The sequence below is a fragment of the Glarea lozoyensis genome (assembly GCF_000409485.1).
Source record: "Glarea lozoyensis ATCC 20868 chromosome Unknown GLAREA5, whole genome shotgun sequence".
In the NCBI taxonomy this organism is placed as follows: domain Eukaryota; kingdom Fungi; phylum Ascomycota; class Leotiomycetes; order Helotiales; family Helotiaceae; genus Glarea; species Glarea lozoyensis.
The window spans coordinates 1,836,337-1,857,374 of record NW_007361000.1 but is presented as its reverse complement, the minus strand read 5'-3'; the positions used below and the strand labels follow the sequence as shown (position 1 = coordinate 1,857,374).

Sequence of the window (21,038 nt, the reverse complement as noted above, 5' to 3'; positions counted from 1 at the left end):
CGGCAACATTTTGCTATAAATAGAGGATGTCAAAACTATGAATTTCCGGCAAGGTACGAGTCTGTCCAGACGAGTAGGCGCATGGCATACCTATATTTTTCAACCTTAATTGAATTAAGGATGTCAAAGGAATGTCTCCTCTTCTTTTACTTTGCAGCTTCCATGCTTTATTTTCAAAACTACCGCTGTCACACCTCGCTCGAAGAACTTACATATATCACGTATGTTATATACTACAATGCCACACGGTCGACTTACAACCGTTACACCACTAGATTCAACTGAAAAGAGGCTCTTCTCCACCACAACGCAATGCATTTCCCCCTGTTAAACCTAGGGAGGTCTTTAAGAAGAGATACAAGACTATTGTAAAGCTTGGTTATGGCGGTGGGTCTACCGTCTGGCTCGTGCGGGACCTGAACTTGTAGATCTCATCATCTGACTATTCTAACCTTTTTGACATAAATCTAGCTCAGAGTCAGAGGTAGTAAAACCTGGGGGCTCCTATCCTTATGTATTGCTAAACTTTTGCACTTACGACTATTCCAACAAAAACTCTGCTCTGTGCGAGTTACGATTTGGTAAATATCTCGCCACTGTAGACCTCTCTCTTTTAGCAACACTATATTTTCAGATTCCTATTGAAAGGTCTGAAGTGTCAGGGCCAAATGTTATTCAAGTATTTGCGGTGTTCGGGTCCATTGGAGAGAATTTGTGGCCTTTTCAGTCGCATTTTAAGCAAAAGAGATTTCCCCTAGGTCTCATTAAGATGTAGTAAGTCTAGATAATAGTACTGCTTAGATCTCTACTAAGAGAAGTGGGAGAGAAACTAATAATCCATTAGTGATAATGATTTACGTAGTAGAGATAAAAGTTTCTGCGATAAGACTATCTCGGGCTGATTCAAAGAAGTATTTTCTATTAGTGAGAGAGTTACTTATAGAATTTCGACAATAGCGTTAAGTACAAAGTTTCTATCTAATAGGTAAGGTCCCTACGAGTCTACGGGCCTACTCTGTAACAAAGGAAATATATAACAGGACAAAATCAATAAAAAGTAGGGGAACTCTTCACACACTTGAATCCTAATGTATCGCAAACGTAACCGCCCCAATCAAGTAACAGTCGAGCAACAGTGCTATCCATGCATGCTTGTGCTGTGTTCGTAACATTATCCTCGGTCAGTCCAAATTCATAATTCTCGTACTTTGCTGAAGAAGAAAGGCATCTAGATATAGAAAGTTGTAACTGCCCTCTTTATCATCAGATATAGGCGTAGAACTTGCCATGCCTGCAAGTCTTCTTGTGAATCCACGATATAGTAGCAGTCCCATAACGCTTGCTAATTTCATGGTCTTTATAATCTCTGGTGATATATTTTCCACTTCGTCTTGAAATTTGTTCCAGAAGGTCTCTTGCAGAATCGGGTAATCTTCGTATGGTCGCCACCCGTGTGGTAGGTCAAGTACACAGATCAGGTTTTGTAGAAAGTGGAGATTTTGGCCAAATGTGCCAAGTCCAGCTTCACCCCAGTCAAGAACACCTTTGAGTTCGCAGGTATCTGCGTCGACAATAAGATTCGCGGTGCTAATGTCACGATGAAGAAGGACCACTGGCAGGTCAAGAACAGCCTCCATGGAATCGAGACATTTTTGAATGATGTTGTGAAATCGGGGCGGGAAGGATTGAAGAAGTGATTCGAGGTCTTGGGTATATTGTTGGCGTAGCTTGCCGCGGAAGTCTGAAGGAACCTCTTGGGGGGCTTTGAAGGAGGCAGCAAAGAAACTGCGAATGGTCAGCATGGCTTTTGGGTTGAAATTCAAGTGAATATGTTGCATTGCGTTGATGAAGGAAGATGGCATCTCACCATGCGATGTCTGTTACAAGTGTTTTACGCCATGCAAATTGCTCCTTAGAATTTCGAGGGTATATATCAGCAAGGATAAGATCGAGATAGCTTAGTCCATGTACCCGAGGCATAGAATAGACGTGGACATTTGCTAGCTGTCCATAGGACGAGACCGCTGGGACGACAGAGCCATGTATTGTGCGTGCTAATTGGATGGTCTCTGTCTCAAGAGGCAAAGAGGCGAGGCGGAATTGAAAAACGTATTCAAGATCTGGCCCAGCATAGATTGAGTAGCTGCAGTTTCCCTGCACGGCTACAGGCTGGACTGTGCCTCCGACTATGCTGATAGCCATCTCGTCGCAAGCGCTGCTGCAAGTCAATGTTCTGGAAAAGAAGTCTGATATTGCCGTATCTCGGCGATATGGATATCCAGGGGACATGGCAGCGAGAAAGCCTTGGTAATGCATGTTTTTGTAATTGGTAGAGAATAAACCAGGTTTAATTTGGCCTTTGAAATATATGGACAATGTTTGAGATATTTGACGATAGTCGAGGTAATTTGAAATCAGGAGAGTTAAGCGATAAACAGGCTTGAGAGGAATGTTCGAATATGCTGCTGGTCTAAAATATCAGCAGCAGTCTTAGGATCTTATATATCTCTGAATTTTTGATTTTGATAGAAAATCAATAGCTCAACAGCAGAGGTCATGATATTGGCTGTGTCAAGCAACCCAAGATGAAACGACTTGATATGCTCTCTACCTGTCCATTACCAACAACACTGTCCGCACTGTACATCTCTTTGTTGTTTTTTACATTACCACTTCCCCAATGGCCTACGGTGCTTGTCTCAGGTTGTTATTTTGTAGTTTAGAGAGCTACCACAAGGTCATTCGATTGATTGACTCGACGTGGTGATTTTCAATGATCCATTGGCTCAATAGGATAGTTCCCAGGCGCTGTTCCAACAGAACTATTTGACCAGCTGACTCGGTGTTGTTGTTGTTTTGTTTAACGCTTTCTAAATAGTCTCACCGATGTTTGACACACAAGAATCATGAACCAAAAGCAGACACTTATTCCGGCTTAAATTAAGTCACGGAAATATATGTCTTCAAGTTAATATCACCAACATTGAGTCTACATGAGCTAGAGGGGAAGCAGCTATCGTAACGTTCGTGATTTTTCAGACTTATGTACGGCTTTAGACAGCTTAAACGGCGAGTTCAACCACCAACATATTCTCTACCAAGACAATTACAGTAGTTCTCGAGGCGTTGATACCAGTAGATTAATTCGAATCTAATAATATCTCAAGTAGAGTTCAAAATGCTGTATGCTCCGAACAAACGCATCAAAATTTGAAGGGAACTGAGTCGCGGTGAGCATCTATCTTGGGCGGTCACTAGCTTTTGCATTTGTTAGTCCAATGAAGGCCGCATGAAGCCCAGTATCTTACTTGATTCATTTGAAGAAGCTGGCCATGTAAGATACCAGCGATCCAGCTTCTTCTCGTCGACTCACCAGCATACATTGTATATGAGTCGATCGGACAACCAAGGATAGATAGTCTGGGAGGTTTAAGAGATAGTTAGAATAAAGAGAAGAAGTTATGATGCCATGCCATGTTTGAAATGTAATGTGAATGTAACTTGAGATGACATGCTTTCGGTAGGGCGAATGCTTATATTTACAACATGCTATTAAACTCAAGGTAAAAAATCACTCATTTCTGATTGATTTCACATGAATCTAGTCATTGAAGCAAGGTGGAGGGAATTTACACGCTTTATCGGAACAAGGAGATCGAGACGTCGGATTGACATTAAGAAATACATACGAGGATTTAACAAGATATTCGGGTGCAAGATTTCAAGACACACAGCGGAAGAAAGAGCAGAAATTGAAGGAGGTTTCATGACGGTGTATTTTCCTAGTGGAATTGATCACTTGAAAAAATGTCGGTTAAAGCCATGCAGCACCTAGGCCTGCGCTAGGGAAGCCTCCACGACCGCTTTTCCCAGTCTCCAAGTGAGAAACTGTCTGACTGGGAAGTGTCCTTGTGTTAAGACTGTGCATACTCATACTCAGTGTGTGAAAAAGAAAGGTATCATTTTGCAGTTTGCAGATACCTAGTTTTCAGTCATCTTTAATGGGTTTCTGCAGGTCCTTCAAAGCCATCACCGGGATAAGGGCGAAGACCAAACCTTCTACCACGTTCTCTTGCCTTATAAAGCTGCTGAAAAGAATAGGCGAACTCTTGATATCGAGGATTGGAAGTTGAGCTAGAGTCTTTATTGACTGAAGAACTTGGAGAACAACCGAACTCATATGGTTGTAGAGTGCTGTTTTGACCAAAATGCCGCTCGGTATCAGAGAGGCTGGCCAGTTCCGATTTCCTGCCAAATTCTTCGTAATCGAAGTAGTCGAAAGCACTATTTATAAAGTAAGTTAGCAAGTTTATGAGCTGTCATTTATTTCAGATATCTCTTGGAAGTTAGCAATATACTGGCGACGGGTGGTTTCGACTTCCGAACGATTTCCACATAGTCTCAAGTACTTTTGAAGAGGCTTTCCAAATCTGCAGTTGCTTTGGAAAGATGATTGCTATGGCGCCTTAGTTAGTTTGATCCTCTTAAGTACATTAAGTAGGTGAACGGCTTTGAATAGAATGGAATGTATGGAATAGAGGATTTGTTGGGACTGACAGGTTGATGTATTCTTGTCTGGTTCGGAAAATTCTAAAACCAAAACGTAGGCTCCGTTAGCCAGTCACCCTCGAATCGCGTCGCAATAAATGTGACTCCGCGGATTCAGCAACGGATAGCCATATGTAGCTACGGCCTAAGGAACCATTCACGTTCGGTACCGTTAACGTGATACATAGCTGTCGTCGAGCTCCCGTCTGTCACGGTCTGTGTCTGGGGACGTCACATGCTGTATACGAGACTGGATCGTTTCTATGACTCCGTTGATTCAACTCCTTATTAATATCCTTATCCACGGTGTCAAATGTTTCATCTCTGAGGATTGTGACAATATCAAAACCTCGCAATTACCCGGCGTGCGAAAGGCACGGTGAGTTCGGTCGCAGTCCACAGCTCCAACGGACCAGACCCTTGAATTCGGCCAACAAGGTAGGCTTAGCCTCCCGTACCAACATCGACGGGAAGCCAGCCTCACCTCCACCACGAGTTACCTCATAACCTCACTCACTCCTCAGCTTTCCCTTCTTCTCATCCCAACACCTTCTCTTCTGAACGCGAATTCTAATATACTGGTTCCTCTTTCGACAATGTGAGAGCCTGGCGCCTTTCGTTGTCGTCTACCAAGCAGATCTCACCGCATCTCCAGCTTGCGCCATTTGCTTATTGCATCTCAGCGCGTTCCTTCCACGCACTTCCCATATCCCCATTCCAACATACCACCACGACACAGTCCTTCCACGTTCGAAAATCATTGTAGATTTCGCCGCCGCGATACTGAATACCTAATACTATCCACCTAATATCACACGATCGCTCTCCAGCATACCAACATGGTGTCCGACGCTACGTATGAGATCTGCCTGCCACTGCTGCAGGATGCAACTTTGGGCGACGAAGAAAGGACGGACAAATTGGAGGAACTGCTGAAGAAGGAGACCACACTTGTTGGCTCTGCCCTCGAAAATGCTGTATTGGATGTTCTATGGCGGTATCGGGAATCAACTACCAGCCCAGCATCACCCCCGCCCTTGCGACACCAGATCTTACGTCGCCCTTCGCCAGCGCCATGGCAGATTCCCCGAGGAAGTTCTGGCACGCCCGTGAACTCTTCCCCTCGTTTGGGTGTTAGCCCTCTCGCTCCTCCGGGCTTTGTACCGCAGTCCTTCAACAGAACCAAGTCGAGCACCGCATCTCCCTTTACCTCTCCGCGCCCGTCACCGAGACTTGCTTTTTCCAGTCCAGCTATCCCCCACAGTCCGAGTCTTCAAGCGTATGAGTTTCCGACAGACACCAGTCCTACACAAGATATATATGGAGACTATGGAAGTGACAATGTCGACTGGTTAGTGAACGATGACGGTGGTAACAGCACGCCGTCATCTCTTGGAGGAGGAGGCAGCGGCCTTAATGCAGCGGCAGCTGAATATATTCAGCCACAGTCGCTGGATATGAGCCCGTATGATATGCTTCGATCAATCTTGGGTCCTGCTAGATCCGATGATGAGATTGAAGCAGCCCTTGCGCTACATGGATATGACCTGAGCGCCACTATCAATGCTTTCATTGAAGGGCAAGGTTCTGATGCTTCTACTGTGCCGGTCCAAACCATCGAGTCGAAGACGGCGGCTATCCTAATCGGCAAGTCTATGACAGCAGATATACCTCGTCCCGTTACCCCCGCTGGCCAGCAACGCAGCGGTGTCGTTTGCAGATTTTGGCTTTCCACGGGACAATGTCTCCGAGCTGACTGCCGTTTCAGCCATGATCTTAGCAATCATATATGCAAGTAAGTTATTTCGTTATTTTCGCCGGACTGTGACCGTATACTCATGGATCTAGATACTGGGTTATGGGCAACTGTCTTGCCGGTGATACCTGCATCTTCTCCCATGATCCGTCCCATTTTATGAATCGTCTAGCTCTGGACGAAAGTAGTACACCCCCTCTCCAAAACTCCGCTCCTGGATTCCAATTCTCAGACTACAATGCATTTCCCTCTCTCCAAGGTTTACAGGACCAGTGGCCAAATTCCTATAATTCTTCTACCAATGCGTTCGCCAATTACCAAGGTGCAAGCTTTACTCCCCCTGGATTCAAAGGAATGCAAGGCTATACAAGTGATGGGTCAAGCCAAAGATCACGACCTAGTAGTCGGGCACGGGAACCAGCAGCTCCAGCGTTAGATGATACGGAGGCATTTCCATCTTTAAGTGCAGTCGCTGCAAAGGGCGGGAAGAAGCATCACGGCAAACGAGGTGGCCATGGACATGGTCATAAGGAGAACGCGCATCCCAGCTCCTTAGCCGAGGTAGTCAAGATGTCTCCATCTCCAGGTCCTGGTCTGATACGGCAAGACATGAAAAAGATGGGCAGAAATGGTAGCTCCAGTAGCATTCGCAATGGAGAGAACAGCGTCGCGGCTCAAGCTATCCCTAGCCCCCAACATGTGCCATGGCTGGAGACTGGTGAAAAAGCTAATAAAGCATACCTCAAAGCCCGTCAAGATGCAATTAAGCATGGCGGCTTGAGGAATAAGTTTTTGCAAAGGTAGGAACCAGTCCCTTTAATCCATCAGTCCGTAATCTAACCCGTACTAGTGCTGCTCAAGCCTGGAATCGTAATGACGCTCGCGCTGCAAAAGCTCTCAGTCTTCGTGGACAAAGTGAAAACGATCTTATGCGAAAAGCTCACAGAGAAGCGGCACGTGAATTATACGAAGAGCGTAATAAGAATAGCTCTTCAAGCGCCGAACTCTACGTTGACCTTCACGGTCTTCATCCCGAAGAAGCCGTCGAGTATCTTGAGCGAGTACTGCTTGAAAACCAAAAGGAAGTTAAGCCGGTCTATGCAATCACAGGTACCGGACACCACAGCAAAAATGGTAAGGACAAAGTAGGCAAAGCCATCCGCAATTTCTTGAACGAGTGGCGCTACGCCTACCGGGAATTTTCCGTTCCGGGTGACCGCAATAACGTTGGTGGTATCCTGGGCATCGATGCCAGGTCGTGGGATAAATCTTTAGTACGGGATGGACAGCCGACGGTGGAAGTGGAGAAAGAGGAAGTTGATATCCTTACCCAAGGTCATACTATTGGACAGGGGAAGATGAAACTTCTTGTTAGAGACCAACCTAGCAAAGCTCGATAGGAATTAAAGAAACAAAGTACTAAGCTTTTGCGGGTTTTGTGCTTTGTGTCGTGCATTGCGGTGAACAAGATAAGTGTCTGTCTCCTGCTCTCTAATCTCGAACGGATAAACAAATTTAACATGGGGCTCAACAAGATATTGTTTAGTCGGAAGATTTGACCAATGCCCGATATTGGGTTAACTTGACTGACTCAGAACTGCCATTCATTGTGTCCATTACGAGCGTGCATGTCAGATATCAACAGGAAAACCAGAACGGGCACAATATCGACATCAGTAAGGGTTGATACCATTTAAGTAAGTATTGCTTGCGTCCAAGTATAACTACTTTCCACGCAAGACTACGACTCAACTCAAACCATCTTGTTTACTGAATATAATAGGCGAAACTCAATACATTGCATCAACTTAATCATGGTTCGACTGCTACTTTCCTTGTTTGTTCACCTGCTGCGAATATCTAGTCGCAATACTTTCCATTCATCCCTCCAATCCACCAGTTCTCTTTAACTTGACCACGATAAGATTTATATGAGTAACAATTTGAGTACGTGTGGATTAGCTTTCAGTTGCGCTGATGAGATCTTGGATTTTGATGGATTCTGAAAATTGAAAGAGAGGCTGAGGAAGTTTCATTTAGTGATAAGGATAGTTGAAATATACGGGTTTTGTCAAGTCGATGAATGAATATCATAAATATCGTGTTTTCACTGCCCATTCTTTTCGTTTGTCTACTGCGGTATAATCACGAGGGATCGTTAAGAAATGGATGGGGCCAGATTCATTTGCACTGTTGCTAATTAATCAACCAACAATAAGTAACTTCTCTTCACTCAAAGCCTCCATCAACCACAATTCATAGCTTCGATTCTGGTATCACAACAATCTACAACTCCAAAAATCAACCCTCCAACTTCAGATTCTCAAACTGACCAATCGTCTCCTCAAAGCCCTTCAACTCGCTCTCCAAATCCCTCAGCTTATTCTTCTCAACCTCCTGCAACTCCTTGCTGACTTTCTCCTTGTACCCCTCGTCATTCAGAATCTTTTGCTGCTTCTCGATTCCCTTCTTCGTGGCTTCGGCTTTCTTTGATGCTTTGGTGATCTCGGCTTCGATGTCGACGCGTCCCTTGACGTGTAACAGGACAGCAGCAGACGAGGAGACGGAGAAGATAACACAGCCGGCTGGACGGGCGGCTGATACTGGGAGGATTTCGATGCTGGTAACGCCCTTGCCAGAGAGGGATTTGATGGATTGCTGTTGGGCGGAAGCGGTGGTATGGGCTGTAGCGTCGGTTGTTGCAACGAAGACTATGAATTGGTTAGCAGGCGGAGAGATGATAGTAAGAGAAATTGAATTGTACCTTTTCCTTCATCCTTGAGCGAATACTCGGCCATCAATGAACGGATGCCTTTGGAGATGTTGAGAACAAGTTCATAAGCCTCTTCAGATTTTGGATCGTCTAGCTTAGCATCGTAAACAGGGTACTTGGCGAGTACAATTGATGGGGTCTTGTCTTCTGGTCGGCGAGGGAGTCTTTGCCATAATTCCTCAGTCAAAAACGGCATGTATGGGTGGATCATGGTCAGACCACCCTCGAGAGCTGTGTACAGAGTATCTTGAGCAGAGCGCTTTTCTTCAGCGGTACCGTCTTGGAGGATTGCTTTGGAATTCTCAATAAAGACATCGCAAAGCTGGTTCAGCCAGTACTGGTAGATGTAAGATGTCGATCGCATGAATTCACGTTCTCCCAGTGACTGGTTGACGTCCCTCGCGGCTGTGGTCAATTTGTGAAGAATCCATTTTTCAGCCAAAGATTCCTTGCCAGTGCTACCACCAACCTTCTGAGGAACAAAATCCGCATCAAGCTTACCCAATACGAATTTCGTAGCTTGGTAAATCTTGTTGCAGAACTTGCGGTAACCATGGATGACCTTAATGTCGAATGCAATATCTCCACCACCAGTGGTGTAGGAAACAAGGGCAAAACGAAGCGCGTCGGTACCGCATTGAGGAATACCGTCAGGGAAAGCGGACTTTTGGTACTTGGTAGCCTTTTGAACCTCAACTGGAGCCAAATTACCGACCAAAAGCTTTTTGTGCAGATCTTCCAAAGCAATACCCTCAATAACGTCCTGGGGGTCGATAACGTTTCCCAGCGATTTCGACATCTTGCGGCCGTCTGAATCACGGATGAGCGAGTGGCAGTATACCTCGGTGAACGGGATTTTCCCTGTCAGTTTTATACTGAACATAATCATGCGGGCTACCCAGAAGGGTATGATGTCCCATCCGGTCTCCAAGACACTGGTTGGGAACAGTGTCTCAAGATCATGAGTCTTATTTGGCCAACCCATGGTCGCGAAAGGCCACAGTCCGGAGGAGAACCAGGTGTCCAGAACATCTTCATCCCTCCTGAGCTTGAAATTCTTGCCTGGGAGTGCTTTGCGAGCTTTGACTTCTGCGTCTTCTTGCGTTCTCCCGGCAAACCATAACTTTCCGTCAGCTTCATCGCCATCCTCACCGTATATTTCGGCGAAATACATTGGCGCTTGGTGGCCCCACCACAACTGTCTAGATAGACACCAATCGTTGATATTACTCATCCATCGGATGTAGCTCTTCTCTGAAGATTCCGGCATAATCTTGATTTCTCCAGAAGTAACAGCATTGAGAGCATCCGCTGCCATATCCTTCATGTTCATCCACCATTGTGGCTTCAACAGTGGTTCAATGATGTCTTTGGATTTCTCACAAAGCGGAACACTCATTGGGTTGTCTTTCTTGTCAACGTAAAGTCCAGCTTTTTTCAAATCTTCCTGGATAGTATATCGGACGTCGAATCGTTTCTGCCCAACGTAGGACCCTGCGTTCTCATTCATCTTCCCATCGTCAGTCAAGATGTTGATGAACTTCAAATTGTGCCTCTTTCCAAGATCAAAATCATTTGGATCGTGCGCTGGTGTGATCTTTACAGCACCAGTACCAAAGTCTTTCTCAACATATGTGTCAGCGACAATTGGCATAAGTCTCCCCTCAATAAAAGGGTGGACAGCGTTTTTGCCAACAAGATGCTTATACCTATCGTCTTCAGGATGAACAGCAACGCCTGTATCACCCAGCATTGTTTCAATACGAGTCGTCGCAACCTCGATGTGTTCATCCGTGCCCTCAATAGCGTATTTGAAATGGACAATGACACCGAATTCAACTTTCTTTTCATATCCCGGTACATCGAGCAGAGTTCTGCCTGTCAACTCTTTGTTGGAAACCTCAAGGTTGGAAAGAGAGGTATTGAGCTTCGTACACCAGTTGACCAGGCGATTGGCACGATAGATGATGCCCTCTTCGTGTAACCGAACAAAAGTCTCTGTGACAGCAGCGGCAAAATCCTTGTTCATTGTGAAAGCTTCGCGTGTCCAGTCAAAGGACCCACCCATTCTCCTCAGAACGGTATTGATCTTGGTGTGATACTCTTCCTTCCATTCCCAAACAGTTTCGACAAATTTTGGCCTTCCCAGATCATGGCGGGTCTTCTGCTCCCTCCGCCATAGCATATTCTCGACAACATTTTGTGTCGAGATACCTGCGTGGTCACAGCCTGGAAGCCACAATGTAGTTTTGCCCTGCATTCGATTCCACCGAATCATAACATCCTGCAGCGCGTTACCCAGTGCATGTCCCATGTGAAGATTTCCGGTGACGTTTGGAGGTGGCTCGACGATAACGAAAGATCCTTCTGGCTTGACCTTTCCATCTTCTGCAAATTCTGGCTTGAAGAAACCCTCCTTTTCCCACCAAGCATACCAAGCGGATTCGACTGCAGTAGGGTTGTAGGCTTTGTACTGCGGGTCGTCAAACGATTTGATGATCTTCTTCTCTCCCGCAGGTGTATCTTCAACATATGCCGGCAAAACATCCTCCTCCGCTTTCTTCTCAGCCTTTGCTTTCTTCTCTTTACTCTTGCTCGAAAGAGGCGCGGCAGCTTTATTGGCGGCTTGAGCCTTCTTCTGATCGAATTTGGCTTGCTTCTCTGCCTTCTTGCGATCCCTTTCCAGCTCTTTCTCGCTCTTTACCTTCTTCTCACCTTCAGCAGCCTCCCCAATCTTGCTTCCTGCATCTTGTCCTGGAATATGAGAGCCGGTTGTAGAGGACGATGCGGCACCCGCGACAGCAGCCTTGGTGTCGCTGGAGAGAGGAGGCGGGGGCCCTGTGACGGGACCTGTTTTCTCGCCAACTGAAATTGTTAGAGTTTTTATTGCTGCTTGGGAATGTTATCTCTTACTTGGATTGTACGAAGCGGAATTGGTCGCCATTCTCGCAGAAAACGGGTTGAAAATATAGTTTCTGTAGAGCGACCTGCGCGCACAGAATGATCGACACAGAAATTTAGACGTTTTGAAAGTGTATCGAAAATTTTAGAGTTTCTTCGTCGTGCTGGAAGCTCGACGATACAACGTGGGGAAGCTACAATTTATGGTACAAATATGACTGGATTTGCTAATGGGATGAGTCGAACTTTTGATCGACTAATGGCGGGGCTAGAGCGAGGGAAAGCGGCGATCTGCGAGATACAGAATATGGCAACCGGCGCTACCATTAGATTTTCATGAGGTTATGTAAAAGGAATTGGGAAGCCTGATATCTCTAGAGATTAATAGTAAATAGAACGTATTGAATTAAAACGTTATAATTTACTGTTATGAATGGTCCTCAATCTTTGCGAAGTGGTTCGTGAAGGAATGCCGCTTTTAACCAAAGAGCTCGAGTCCAAAGCTAGCCTCACCTCGCAATCACAAGGCTGAGAACACAAATAGGTAGGCTTTTCTTCGAAGTGATCAAGTAAGATGACATTATTTATCTATCCACAGGTAGGTATCACGCAAAGTCTCTTTACTAGGTTAAATGATATTCACGAGATTAGTAGCAAATAGCATCTTACTTACTAGGTTAAACGAGGCCGAGTTTATCGCTATATTGGCAAATGGAATGGAATTACCTTTGGATGCGATGGATCTGCGCGAAACGGAAAAGTATAAATGTTCAGTTTTGAATAAAGAATTGAAGGAGGTGGATGGCAACATGGAGGAAAGAGAGATGGCTATTTGAAGATGCACAACCCCACTAATTCATAGAGATTAGTCACCATGCATCTCCTTATATACTTAGAAAATGTACAAGTAACAAGTTTGTTTATCAACAATATCATCCTTTGGGACATATTAAAGAGCTGGTTTAAAATTTTAAAAAGAACGTTTTTGACAAACTTTGACTATCAATAGTTTGGGCTTTTATTGTCAGTTTTTATACAAGAAAGTCCAGTGTTGCCAAGTCTCTCACTACAAGACTGCCACTCATCTCGAGAGCCCACCCAATCGCGAGGCTTCAGAGTACACCCATTGATGGTAGCAGCATGGAAAGGATCTACCCCACCGATTCGCTTATGAAGAAGTTATCTAGCGCTAACGAGCTACTTGAATCTCAATCTGATATATTTCACTCATTGTTTCCGCACACATGGGAGACCCAGTCGGTATCGCCTCACTAGGCATCCAAGTGTGCCATGGTCTATTGCAGTACTACAAAACGTGGAAAGACTACAAAGATGATATAGAAGCAACATATGAACGCATTGAGAGCTTTGAGCAGACTCTTTTACTGCTATGCAACACGATCAATCAGCGAGGTCCTTCGCCGGATCTACTAAATCAAGTCGCTGATTGCATTCAAGCATGCAGGGACGGCATTGCGAGACTGAGTGCAAAGTTTGAGAAAATCAAAGAGCGCACGCCAGATGAATCTGCTATGAAGTTCGTACCGAATCTCTTTGATCCAATTTTTGTGCTCTTATCTTGTACAGGGCTATAGTTCATCGTCTCTGCGAACTCCTCTTCTGACCGTGAAATCTAATAATTAAACATCTTGAAATAGCATTCTTCGACGGCAAATCCACTTTCAAAGCCAACGTCTAATATACCCATTCCGGGCAAGCACATTAGCCAAACTGAGAGAAATCACCACAGAGCTGCAGAGCAATCTTCTCGCTGCGGCCACTGTGCTCAACATAGATCTTACGGCATCTGCTTTGGAGCGACTTGAAATTCTAGATAACCGTACGTCCTCACTTGTTTCGGAGTCTGCTAGTATTAGAGGCTCTGTTAGCAATGTGGAGCGTCAAGCGGGAGAGATTCTCCAGGTTCAAACAGATTCGAAATATCAGAAAGCTTGCGAATGGCTGTCTGCTCCAAACCCCATCATCGAGTACAGCAAAGCCCTAAAAGACCACCATCCTGGCACAATCTCGTGGTTTGTCAACAGCGAAGAGACGTTTGAGAGCTGGAAGACCTTGTCGAGATCCACTTACTGGATACACGGAAAACCTGGATGTGGGAAAACAGTGCTAAGTGCGGTCATTATCAGCCATTTAAAGGAGAATGTTTTGCCAATAAACAATGGCTCATTAGCTTACTTTTTTTTCAACACCAACGACAGGCCAAAAACGAAAGTTGAAGGCCTCGTCAGGTCGCTAGCTTTTCAATTGGCGCTGCAAACAACCAATGGCCAGAAAGAGATTCTAGATCTTTACTCTAACCATCGTGACGGTCAAAAAGATTTAGATCAAGCCACGCTTCAAGCATTCTTAAAAAATCAGCTTGCACAAGGTCCTGTCTATTTGTTGTTTGACGCCTTAGATGAATGTGAAGATGCAAGCGAACTCCTCAATCTGATCCAGACTATCCTCAGCTGGCAAGTAGACCATCTACGGATGATCTTTACAAGCCGGAACGATGACTATCTCCGAGTTTTTCTAGATTCATTGGTAATGTTCGAGATAGACATGGGGAACGCACATTTAAAGGCGGATCTTGAGGTATACATTCGCGAAAGAGTCAATAACGATGAGCAACTGGGTGCTTGGTCTCCGGATATTCAAGAAGAAATTATTTCCTCTATTGGAGATGGAGCAGATGGCATGTGAGTGTATCTATAGTTCTTCGGCAGATAATTCACTAATGCATGGCAGGTTCCGTTGGGTTGCTCTCCAGTTAGATGAAGTGACGAAATGCTACACATTGGATGGATTAAGAAAAACGCTTAAATCGCTGCCACAAGATTTGGAAAGTACTTACATTCGTATACTATCAGAAATCCCAGAGGCTAGTCAGCACGTAGTCCAACGTCTTCTGTTATGGATCGTCTCGGCGGAAGTCCCATTGGATCTTGTAGCCGCAGCAGAGACTGTCAAGCTAAATATTGAAGACAGTGACTTTTACTCCGAGGACAGAAGATTAAGGAGCTCGAGAACCCTACTCAGACTGTGCCCTAGCCTTATTACCCTGACACAAAAAGATGATCTATCCGGAGTTGAATGCCTCACTCTGGCTCACGCTTCTGTGAGGGAGTTCCTTCTTTCGGAACGCTTGAGGAATACGCCGCTTAACTCCTACCACTTTTCCATGGAACAGGCTTCCATTTACGTCGCAGAGTCCTGCGTGGCGTACCTGGTGCATGTTGCCAACACACAGCTTGATCTGACCGAGAATTGGTATTGGACTACTTTCAAGAAATTTCCGCTGTTAGAATACGCCCGTATTTTCTGGGATACGCATACCAGAAAAGTGCAATCCGCAGACACAAAAAGATTGAACACCCTTGTAATCGATTATTTTTCAAGCAGTCTTGTTACGAAGATTTCTGAGAGCTTTACAGCGCACAACATGCACCCTCATGACCTCTCACCATTGATTCGAATGGCCGAGTACGGTTTGGTGAACGGCCTCCAAGGCTTCATAGACCAAGGAGCCAACATAAACTCCACCACCAATGCAGGGTGGACTGCACTTTCGGTAGCCGTATCATCAGAAAGGCCCATCATTGTCCAAACGCTGCTCGAAAATGGAGCATCACCAAACTGTTCTGCTGGAGATTGCATGACCGCTTGTGGTTTGGCCGTTAGAATGACTGTTGGGTTGTTAATTAGCTCCAATACTTCTAATTGCCATGAAATTACAACAAATCTTCTAAGGCATGGGGCGGCGCTGGCACCAGGTGAGCCCATGAGCGTGTGGCAAGAAGCGCTAGAGTACGAAGAAGCGAGTACTATCCAAGAGCTGCTTGCTCTTAACGTTGACGCTTTGTTTCAAGCTGATAATAACGTCCCGTTACTCCATTGTGCGGTATCAATGCACCTTCATCGTTACCACGGCATGGTAAGACAGGGAAGACCGGCGACTCTTGTGGCCGCTTTGGTTCGTGATGACCTGGAAAAGGTTCGCCTTATTTTGGATAATAAAACTGTTGTGGACGCTATGGGTGAAGATAATAGAACTCCATTAGTGGCAGCACTGCATAAAGCAGCGCAGTTCGATGGTCCTCATCAAGGCCTTGTGATTGAGGTTTGTGAGCTCTTGCTTGATTCTGGGGCTGATGTTCATGCTCAAGATGCTCAAGGCTGGACACCATTACATTGGGCTGCGGCTTACCTAAATGAAAATGTTGTAAGCATGTTCCTGCGTTGTGGAGGAGGAGGGCGTTGGCTCAGTACAAGTTGCCAAACTGCACTTCACGTAGCTATTATCTATGGAAACGACGAGTCGGTCATCCGGACATTATTAGAATACGACCTGCCATTGGACATCATCGACGACAACGGGAATACTGCTCTCGGGTATGCTATATTGGCGTTTGATGAACGGCCGAGCATCGTGGAGATGCTAGTTCAATATGGAGCGAACATGGATGATGAGAATTAGCAGAAATTCATGTACAAGACATGATGGATGGAGTTCGAGATTTTCATGTCAATGATTCATTGAGTGAGACATGAAAAAAAGGTACTTCGGGTTGAAATTGGACATTGAATTTCCTATCAGGATGTTAGTCGGCGATAAATTTCATTTAACACACCTTTCTCTGCAATTCTCCGTATATGTCTTTGTAATTTCCGCGAGAACAGCATAAATGCAAGCTTCTCAGAAAAACATAAAGGTGATACTAAACAATGGTTAGGTCCCAAAATTAGCCCTCAAGATCTCTGGTGGCCCACACGTTCGATACATCGATCCAGCTGTCTCATACGGGATGTCACCAATCAAAAATTGGCAATGCTTCGGGGAATTGGCAACCAACTCTGAAGTATTGTATGTGTTTTCAGCTCTTTGAAATCGCTGTCATTGGCACCCCTTATCCATTTGCGATAATAAAGATGAAAATAGCGGTTCTGTCGAGGACAGGTTTGTGTGAGTCCCTGAGAGTTCACAGCCTGTTAGCGCGACATCATATATACGTGCATACTGGCTGATTTCGCTTTCGCTCGTACAAACTTCTTCGTTTCCAAGAATCGTTCTCTCCAACAAATTTAGTCAGGGACCTGTTGCTGCTACGACTACAGCCAATCAACCGAATTTCTCAAGCTTGCAGCGCGGCTGTACCTTTTCAAGCGCTGTCAACTGTGAAACCTTCGTTTTCGGAGATCTATTGGCAGCTGTTATCTAATATCTCCTTCCAATCCATTGTATTACTTTGCAAGTGTTTAATGTTGACATTTGGGTTCTGGAAATCCCATTGAACCTTACCTACATACCTACCTAGGTACCTAGGTAGGTACTTCTTGACCATTACGTCAACTATGGTGGTAATTCCAGCAAGAGTTGTCGGATAATCCTCGGTTTCCGGCAATGACAACGGCTCCGGCAGGCTGCATCGATGTTTTCTGGACGCGTTCTGGGTTTCTTCATAAGCTGCACATAACCAAAATATGATTATTTCCGCTCAAATACCTCTTTGTCATAAGTGGTTGATGTATGAGGTAGAGATGACTTGCACTACTTTGAAGTCAACCGAGTTCACCTGAGATTTCTGTCGACATTTTCAAGACATGGCCATCGCCGCACTTCCCCAATCTACCATCCATTTGTTAGGATCCGCTCAGGTATTGACATCTACTACATCACTTGTCAAGGAGCTTATTGATAACGCCCTTGATGCAAAAGCAACCTCAGTCGAGGTACTATTGTCTCAGAATACTTTGGACAAAATTCAAGTCAGAGACAATGGACACGGCATTCAGCATGATGACCTTGACGCGCTGGGACGACGCGGACACACTAGCAAGTTGAGGTCGTTTGAAGATCTGAGATCAATTGGTGGGGTCAGTCTGGGCTTTCGTGGAGAGGCACTCGCCAGTGCGGTCCAACTTGGAAAAGTCTCCGTAACCACGCGAACGGAGGGAGAAGCTGTTGCCACTTCTGTTACACTGAAAGCTCCTGGAGGAATTGCGAAGCAGAGCAAAACGTCTCATCCGATTGGTACGACTGTTACTATCCTGAACTTCATGTCGAAGCTTCCGGTCAGGAAACAAACAGCACTAAAGTCGGCGTCAAAAACCTTGGTGAAGACAAAAGAGCTCCTTCAAGCATATGCCCTTGCTAGACCCTCGATTCGATTCAGCTTAAAGATCACCAAAGATTCTAAGGGCTCTTGGTCTTTTGCACCTCGTCCAAACGATGGTGTCAAGGAAGCTGTTTCTCACATCATCGGCAAAGAAGCTTCTATGCAGTGTTTATCGAAAACTCTGACCTTTTCCGAACCTCGCAAAACTGGAGACAATGAGTTTCACGTCGAGATTTATCTGCCAAAACCTGATGCTGACATTTCAAAGGTCGGACATGGTCAATATCTGTCAATAGATTCCCGGCCGGTGTCACACGAGAAGGGCACGATGAAGAAGATTGTCAGCCTGTTCAAGAGCTACCTCAAAGTTGGGCTAGGTGAAGCGCGTGAGGTTCGCAATCCTTTCATCAGGATCAATATAAATTGTCCTCTTTCTAGTTATGACCCAAACGTGGAACCCGCAAAGGACGATGTCATCTTCGGAAACGAAAGTCTTATTCTCGACCCTTTTGAGAGTTTTTTCAAAGATCTTTACGGCGAAAAGGAATCAGCTTCGAATTCTACGTCGAAGAACAAACCAGCCAAACCCATCGACAACTTTGAACTACTCCTGGCAAGAAATCCTGTGGTTGGCGTACCGTCTCTCAACAAAGGTACAGCTCGATCCGATAGCAATGTTCAATTGAAGATTATTGAATTCGAAGATGATTCTGCTTCTGCCGAAAAAGGGGTCCCAGATATGACGCAGGACGAAAACAGCTTATTTGTTCCTGAAGCAGGCGAGACTAGTCCTGCAATCGGGAAAAGCCGTCGTTCATGGGGTATAGATATGTCTAGGGATTTTGATGAAGTTGTGACCGATCCGAGGAGTGCGGTACTGAATCGCAAGGCAAAGAGCTCTCCTGCCGCGATTGAAGATGACAGCTCCAATACTCTCAACCCTTGGGTCATTGCTAAAATGACTGCTCCTTTAAGAACCAATGCAGAACCAGTAGCTCCGACTGATCAAGAATCCCGGACCCCAGGTGCAGCGAACGATCAGTATCACATAATAGACGGTAACCTTATAAGAAGAAAATCACAAGAACAGCTATTTCTTGAGTCCCCTGTCCAGAAGCATGGTTCTGTTTCTCGGCGGACACCAAAGCGGCGATACAGCAATGAAGCTAGGCTTCCCAATCCAAATACACCTAAGGCGTCTCTGTATGAATTAGACCGAGGAACAAGACACAGAAGTGAAGATGGTAATATCTATCTTGAACAGAGAGCAAAGGCCTTCCGTGATACGACATTAGAGACACCCGATATACCTAGCTTACATCGGCGACAAGAACACTCCTCCTCAGAATTTGGTCATGAATTACCAAACTTCAATGAACAAAGTGTACGCCGTCGACAAAATGATTTCGTCAGTGCCCGAAGCATCAAAGAAAGCTTTCTCCTCACTCCACCTGCCACTCAACGACAAAAGCCCTCACACCAATCCGACAAAGTTAACAAACCATTTGCAGCACCTCGAAGAATCGCAGACACCACATCAACACCGACTAGGCTCCAGCAAACAAGACTTCCAACATTCCAGGGGCAGCAAGATTTCTTAGGAGTAGAAGAACCTCAATCAGAACTTGAATGGGCAATGCAATACGAGCAGAACAAGGAGTCCGCAAGCCGTACCCGTCGCGACCAACTCCGACTCGCTCGAAAGGATACAGAAACAGAAACCCGCACCGAAAGAACTAAATCCTCTCCTCACAAGAACAGGTATAACGCTGCGATCGCTGCACTCGAAGGAGATGCTGTTTCCAAACCTCAAGAGCCGAAAACATCACTACCGCCCAACGATCCACGAGCATACCTAATGAAACATCAAGCCCTTTCATCAACAGCAGATGGCGAGCAGACGAAAGCCATCCGCAATACACGCGCCAAATCGACGAAGTTACCACTTGAGAAGATTCCAGATCATCTCCAAACTCACAAATTGGTCTTGAATCTCTCCACAGACATGGAAAAGATAAAAGAAATCACTGAGATGTTCACCCCTATCGACGCGTATATCTCTCAAGGTCGTTCGGAACCGGGTTTAGAGCTGAGTGTGGCGGCGACGAAAGACCTTAGTCGTGATATCAAACGTATGGTTGACGCGTGGGTAGAGAAGCAGGAGGATAGACGCGATTGCGAGGTTGAATATTTATTTGCTAATCTTAATAGCGTTGAGGCGTAGATTGCTGTAACAATTATGGGATAAAGGGAATAGGCGCAACAGAAGGATTGTCATGATATTGTCGGTGAAATTTGGCATTTAATGTTGCTTGTGAGGGTCGAGTTATATATGTCATCTTTACTTGTCGCATCTAGCTTTTGTATTTTTTTGCAAGACATAGAGAATACACCACTAATTGATTATGCTACAACCTTGTATCTGTCTTTTCTTTCTGTTCCTGACCTTCTCCACCTTCAGAAGCTTCACAGAATGTATTAACACAGCTCATTGAACGGAATCCTTCAACCCGCTACTTACCTGACCACCACATTCTCCCATCCCGTTCACTCACGACAAGTTCTAGAACAGTCAATCCACAATCTCCCTCCTTATCACGGAAATTTCCCCAAGAAACAACGCAAACTCTTCCCTATCTTCATATTTGCAGCTTCTAGACCGTGGCCCGACCATCTCCACTCACTCCCTTCCACAACCACCGAAACGGTTTCAGCATCACTCACTGCGGAGGCGGCGTGCATTCCGCGTTTATGTGAGGAAGAATATGCAATACAACCCTCCCACTCACCTAACCCTCAAAAAACTTCCCATTCTTTTCTTGTTTTTTTTTTCACATTTTGTGAAGGATTTCATCAACGTAGCATCTAAAGACCCTGCACACAAGAAACGTGGTCCTGTCCTTCGACGGCACATATACGAAGCTACGACGCGGCACATATG

The 21,038-nt window shown here is 45.4% G+C and overlaps 5 protein-coding genes across 5 annotated transcripts; 3 read left to right on the top strand and 2 right to left on the bottom strand.

Annotated features, from left to right (window-relative positions):
• Window positions 1-1,181: 1,181 nt before the first annotated feature.
• GLAREA_04796 (Protein kinase-like (PK-like)) lies at window positions 1,182-2,316 on the bottom strand (the record flags this gene model as incomplete). Its single annotated transcript, XM_008087173.1, has 2 exons — window positions 1,182-1,785; window positions 1,868-2,316. 2 exons carry the CDS (start codon window positions 2,314-2,316, stop codon window positions 1,182-1,184), a joined length of 1,053 nt encoding a protein of 350 aa, XP_008085364.1.
• Window positions 2,317-5,387: 3,071 nt separating this feature from the next.
• Window positions 5,388-7,704, top strand: GLAREA_04795 (CCCH zinc finger; the record flags this gene model as incomplete). The annotated part of the gene is made up of 3 exons (XM_008087172.1): window positions 5,388-6,343; window positions 6,397-7,104; window positions 7,155-7,704. 3 exons carry the CDS (start codon window positions 5,388-5,390, stop codon window positions 7,702-7,704), a joined length of 2,214 nt encoding a protein of 737 aa, XP_008085363.1.
• Window positions 7,705-8,605: 901 nt separating this feature from the next.
• GLAREA_04794 (Nucleotidylyl transferase) lies at window positions 8,606-12,021 on the bottom strand (the record flags this gene model as incomplete). Its single annotated transcript, XM_008087171.1, has 3 exons — window positions 8,606-9,015; window positions 9,069-11,942; window positions 11,991-12,021. The coding sequence occupies 3 exons, from the start codon at window positions 12,019-12,021 to the stop codon at window positions 8,606-8,608; spliced, it is 3,315 nt and encodes a 1,104-aa protein (XP_008085362.1).
• Window positions 12,022-13,222: 1,201 nt separating this feature from the next.
• GLAREA_04793 (Ankyrin repeat-containing protein) lies at window positions 13,223-16,458 on the top strand (the record flags this gene model as incomplete). The annotated part of the gene is made up of 3 exons (XM_008087170.1): window positions 13,223-13,515; window positions 13,637-14,680; window positions 14,730-16,458. The coding sequence occupies 3 exons, from the start codon at window positions 13,223-13,225 to the stop codon at window positions 16,456-16,458; spliced, it is 3,066 nt and encodes a 1,021-aa protein (XP_008085361.1).
• Window positions 16,459-17,582: 1,124 nt separating this feature from the next.
• On the top strand, window positions 17,583-20,321 carry GLAREA_04792 (ATPase of HSP90 chaperone/DNA topoisomerase II/histidine kinase; the record flags this gene model as incomplete). Its single annotated transcript, XM_008087169.1, has 1 exon — window positions 17,583-20,321. One exon carries the CDS (start codon window positions 17,583-17,585, stop codon window positions 20,319-20,321), a length of 2,739 nt encoding a protein of 912 aa, XP_008085360.1.
• Between the last annotated feature and the right edge of the window lie 717 nt (window positions 20,322-21,038).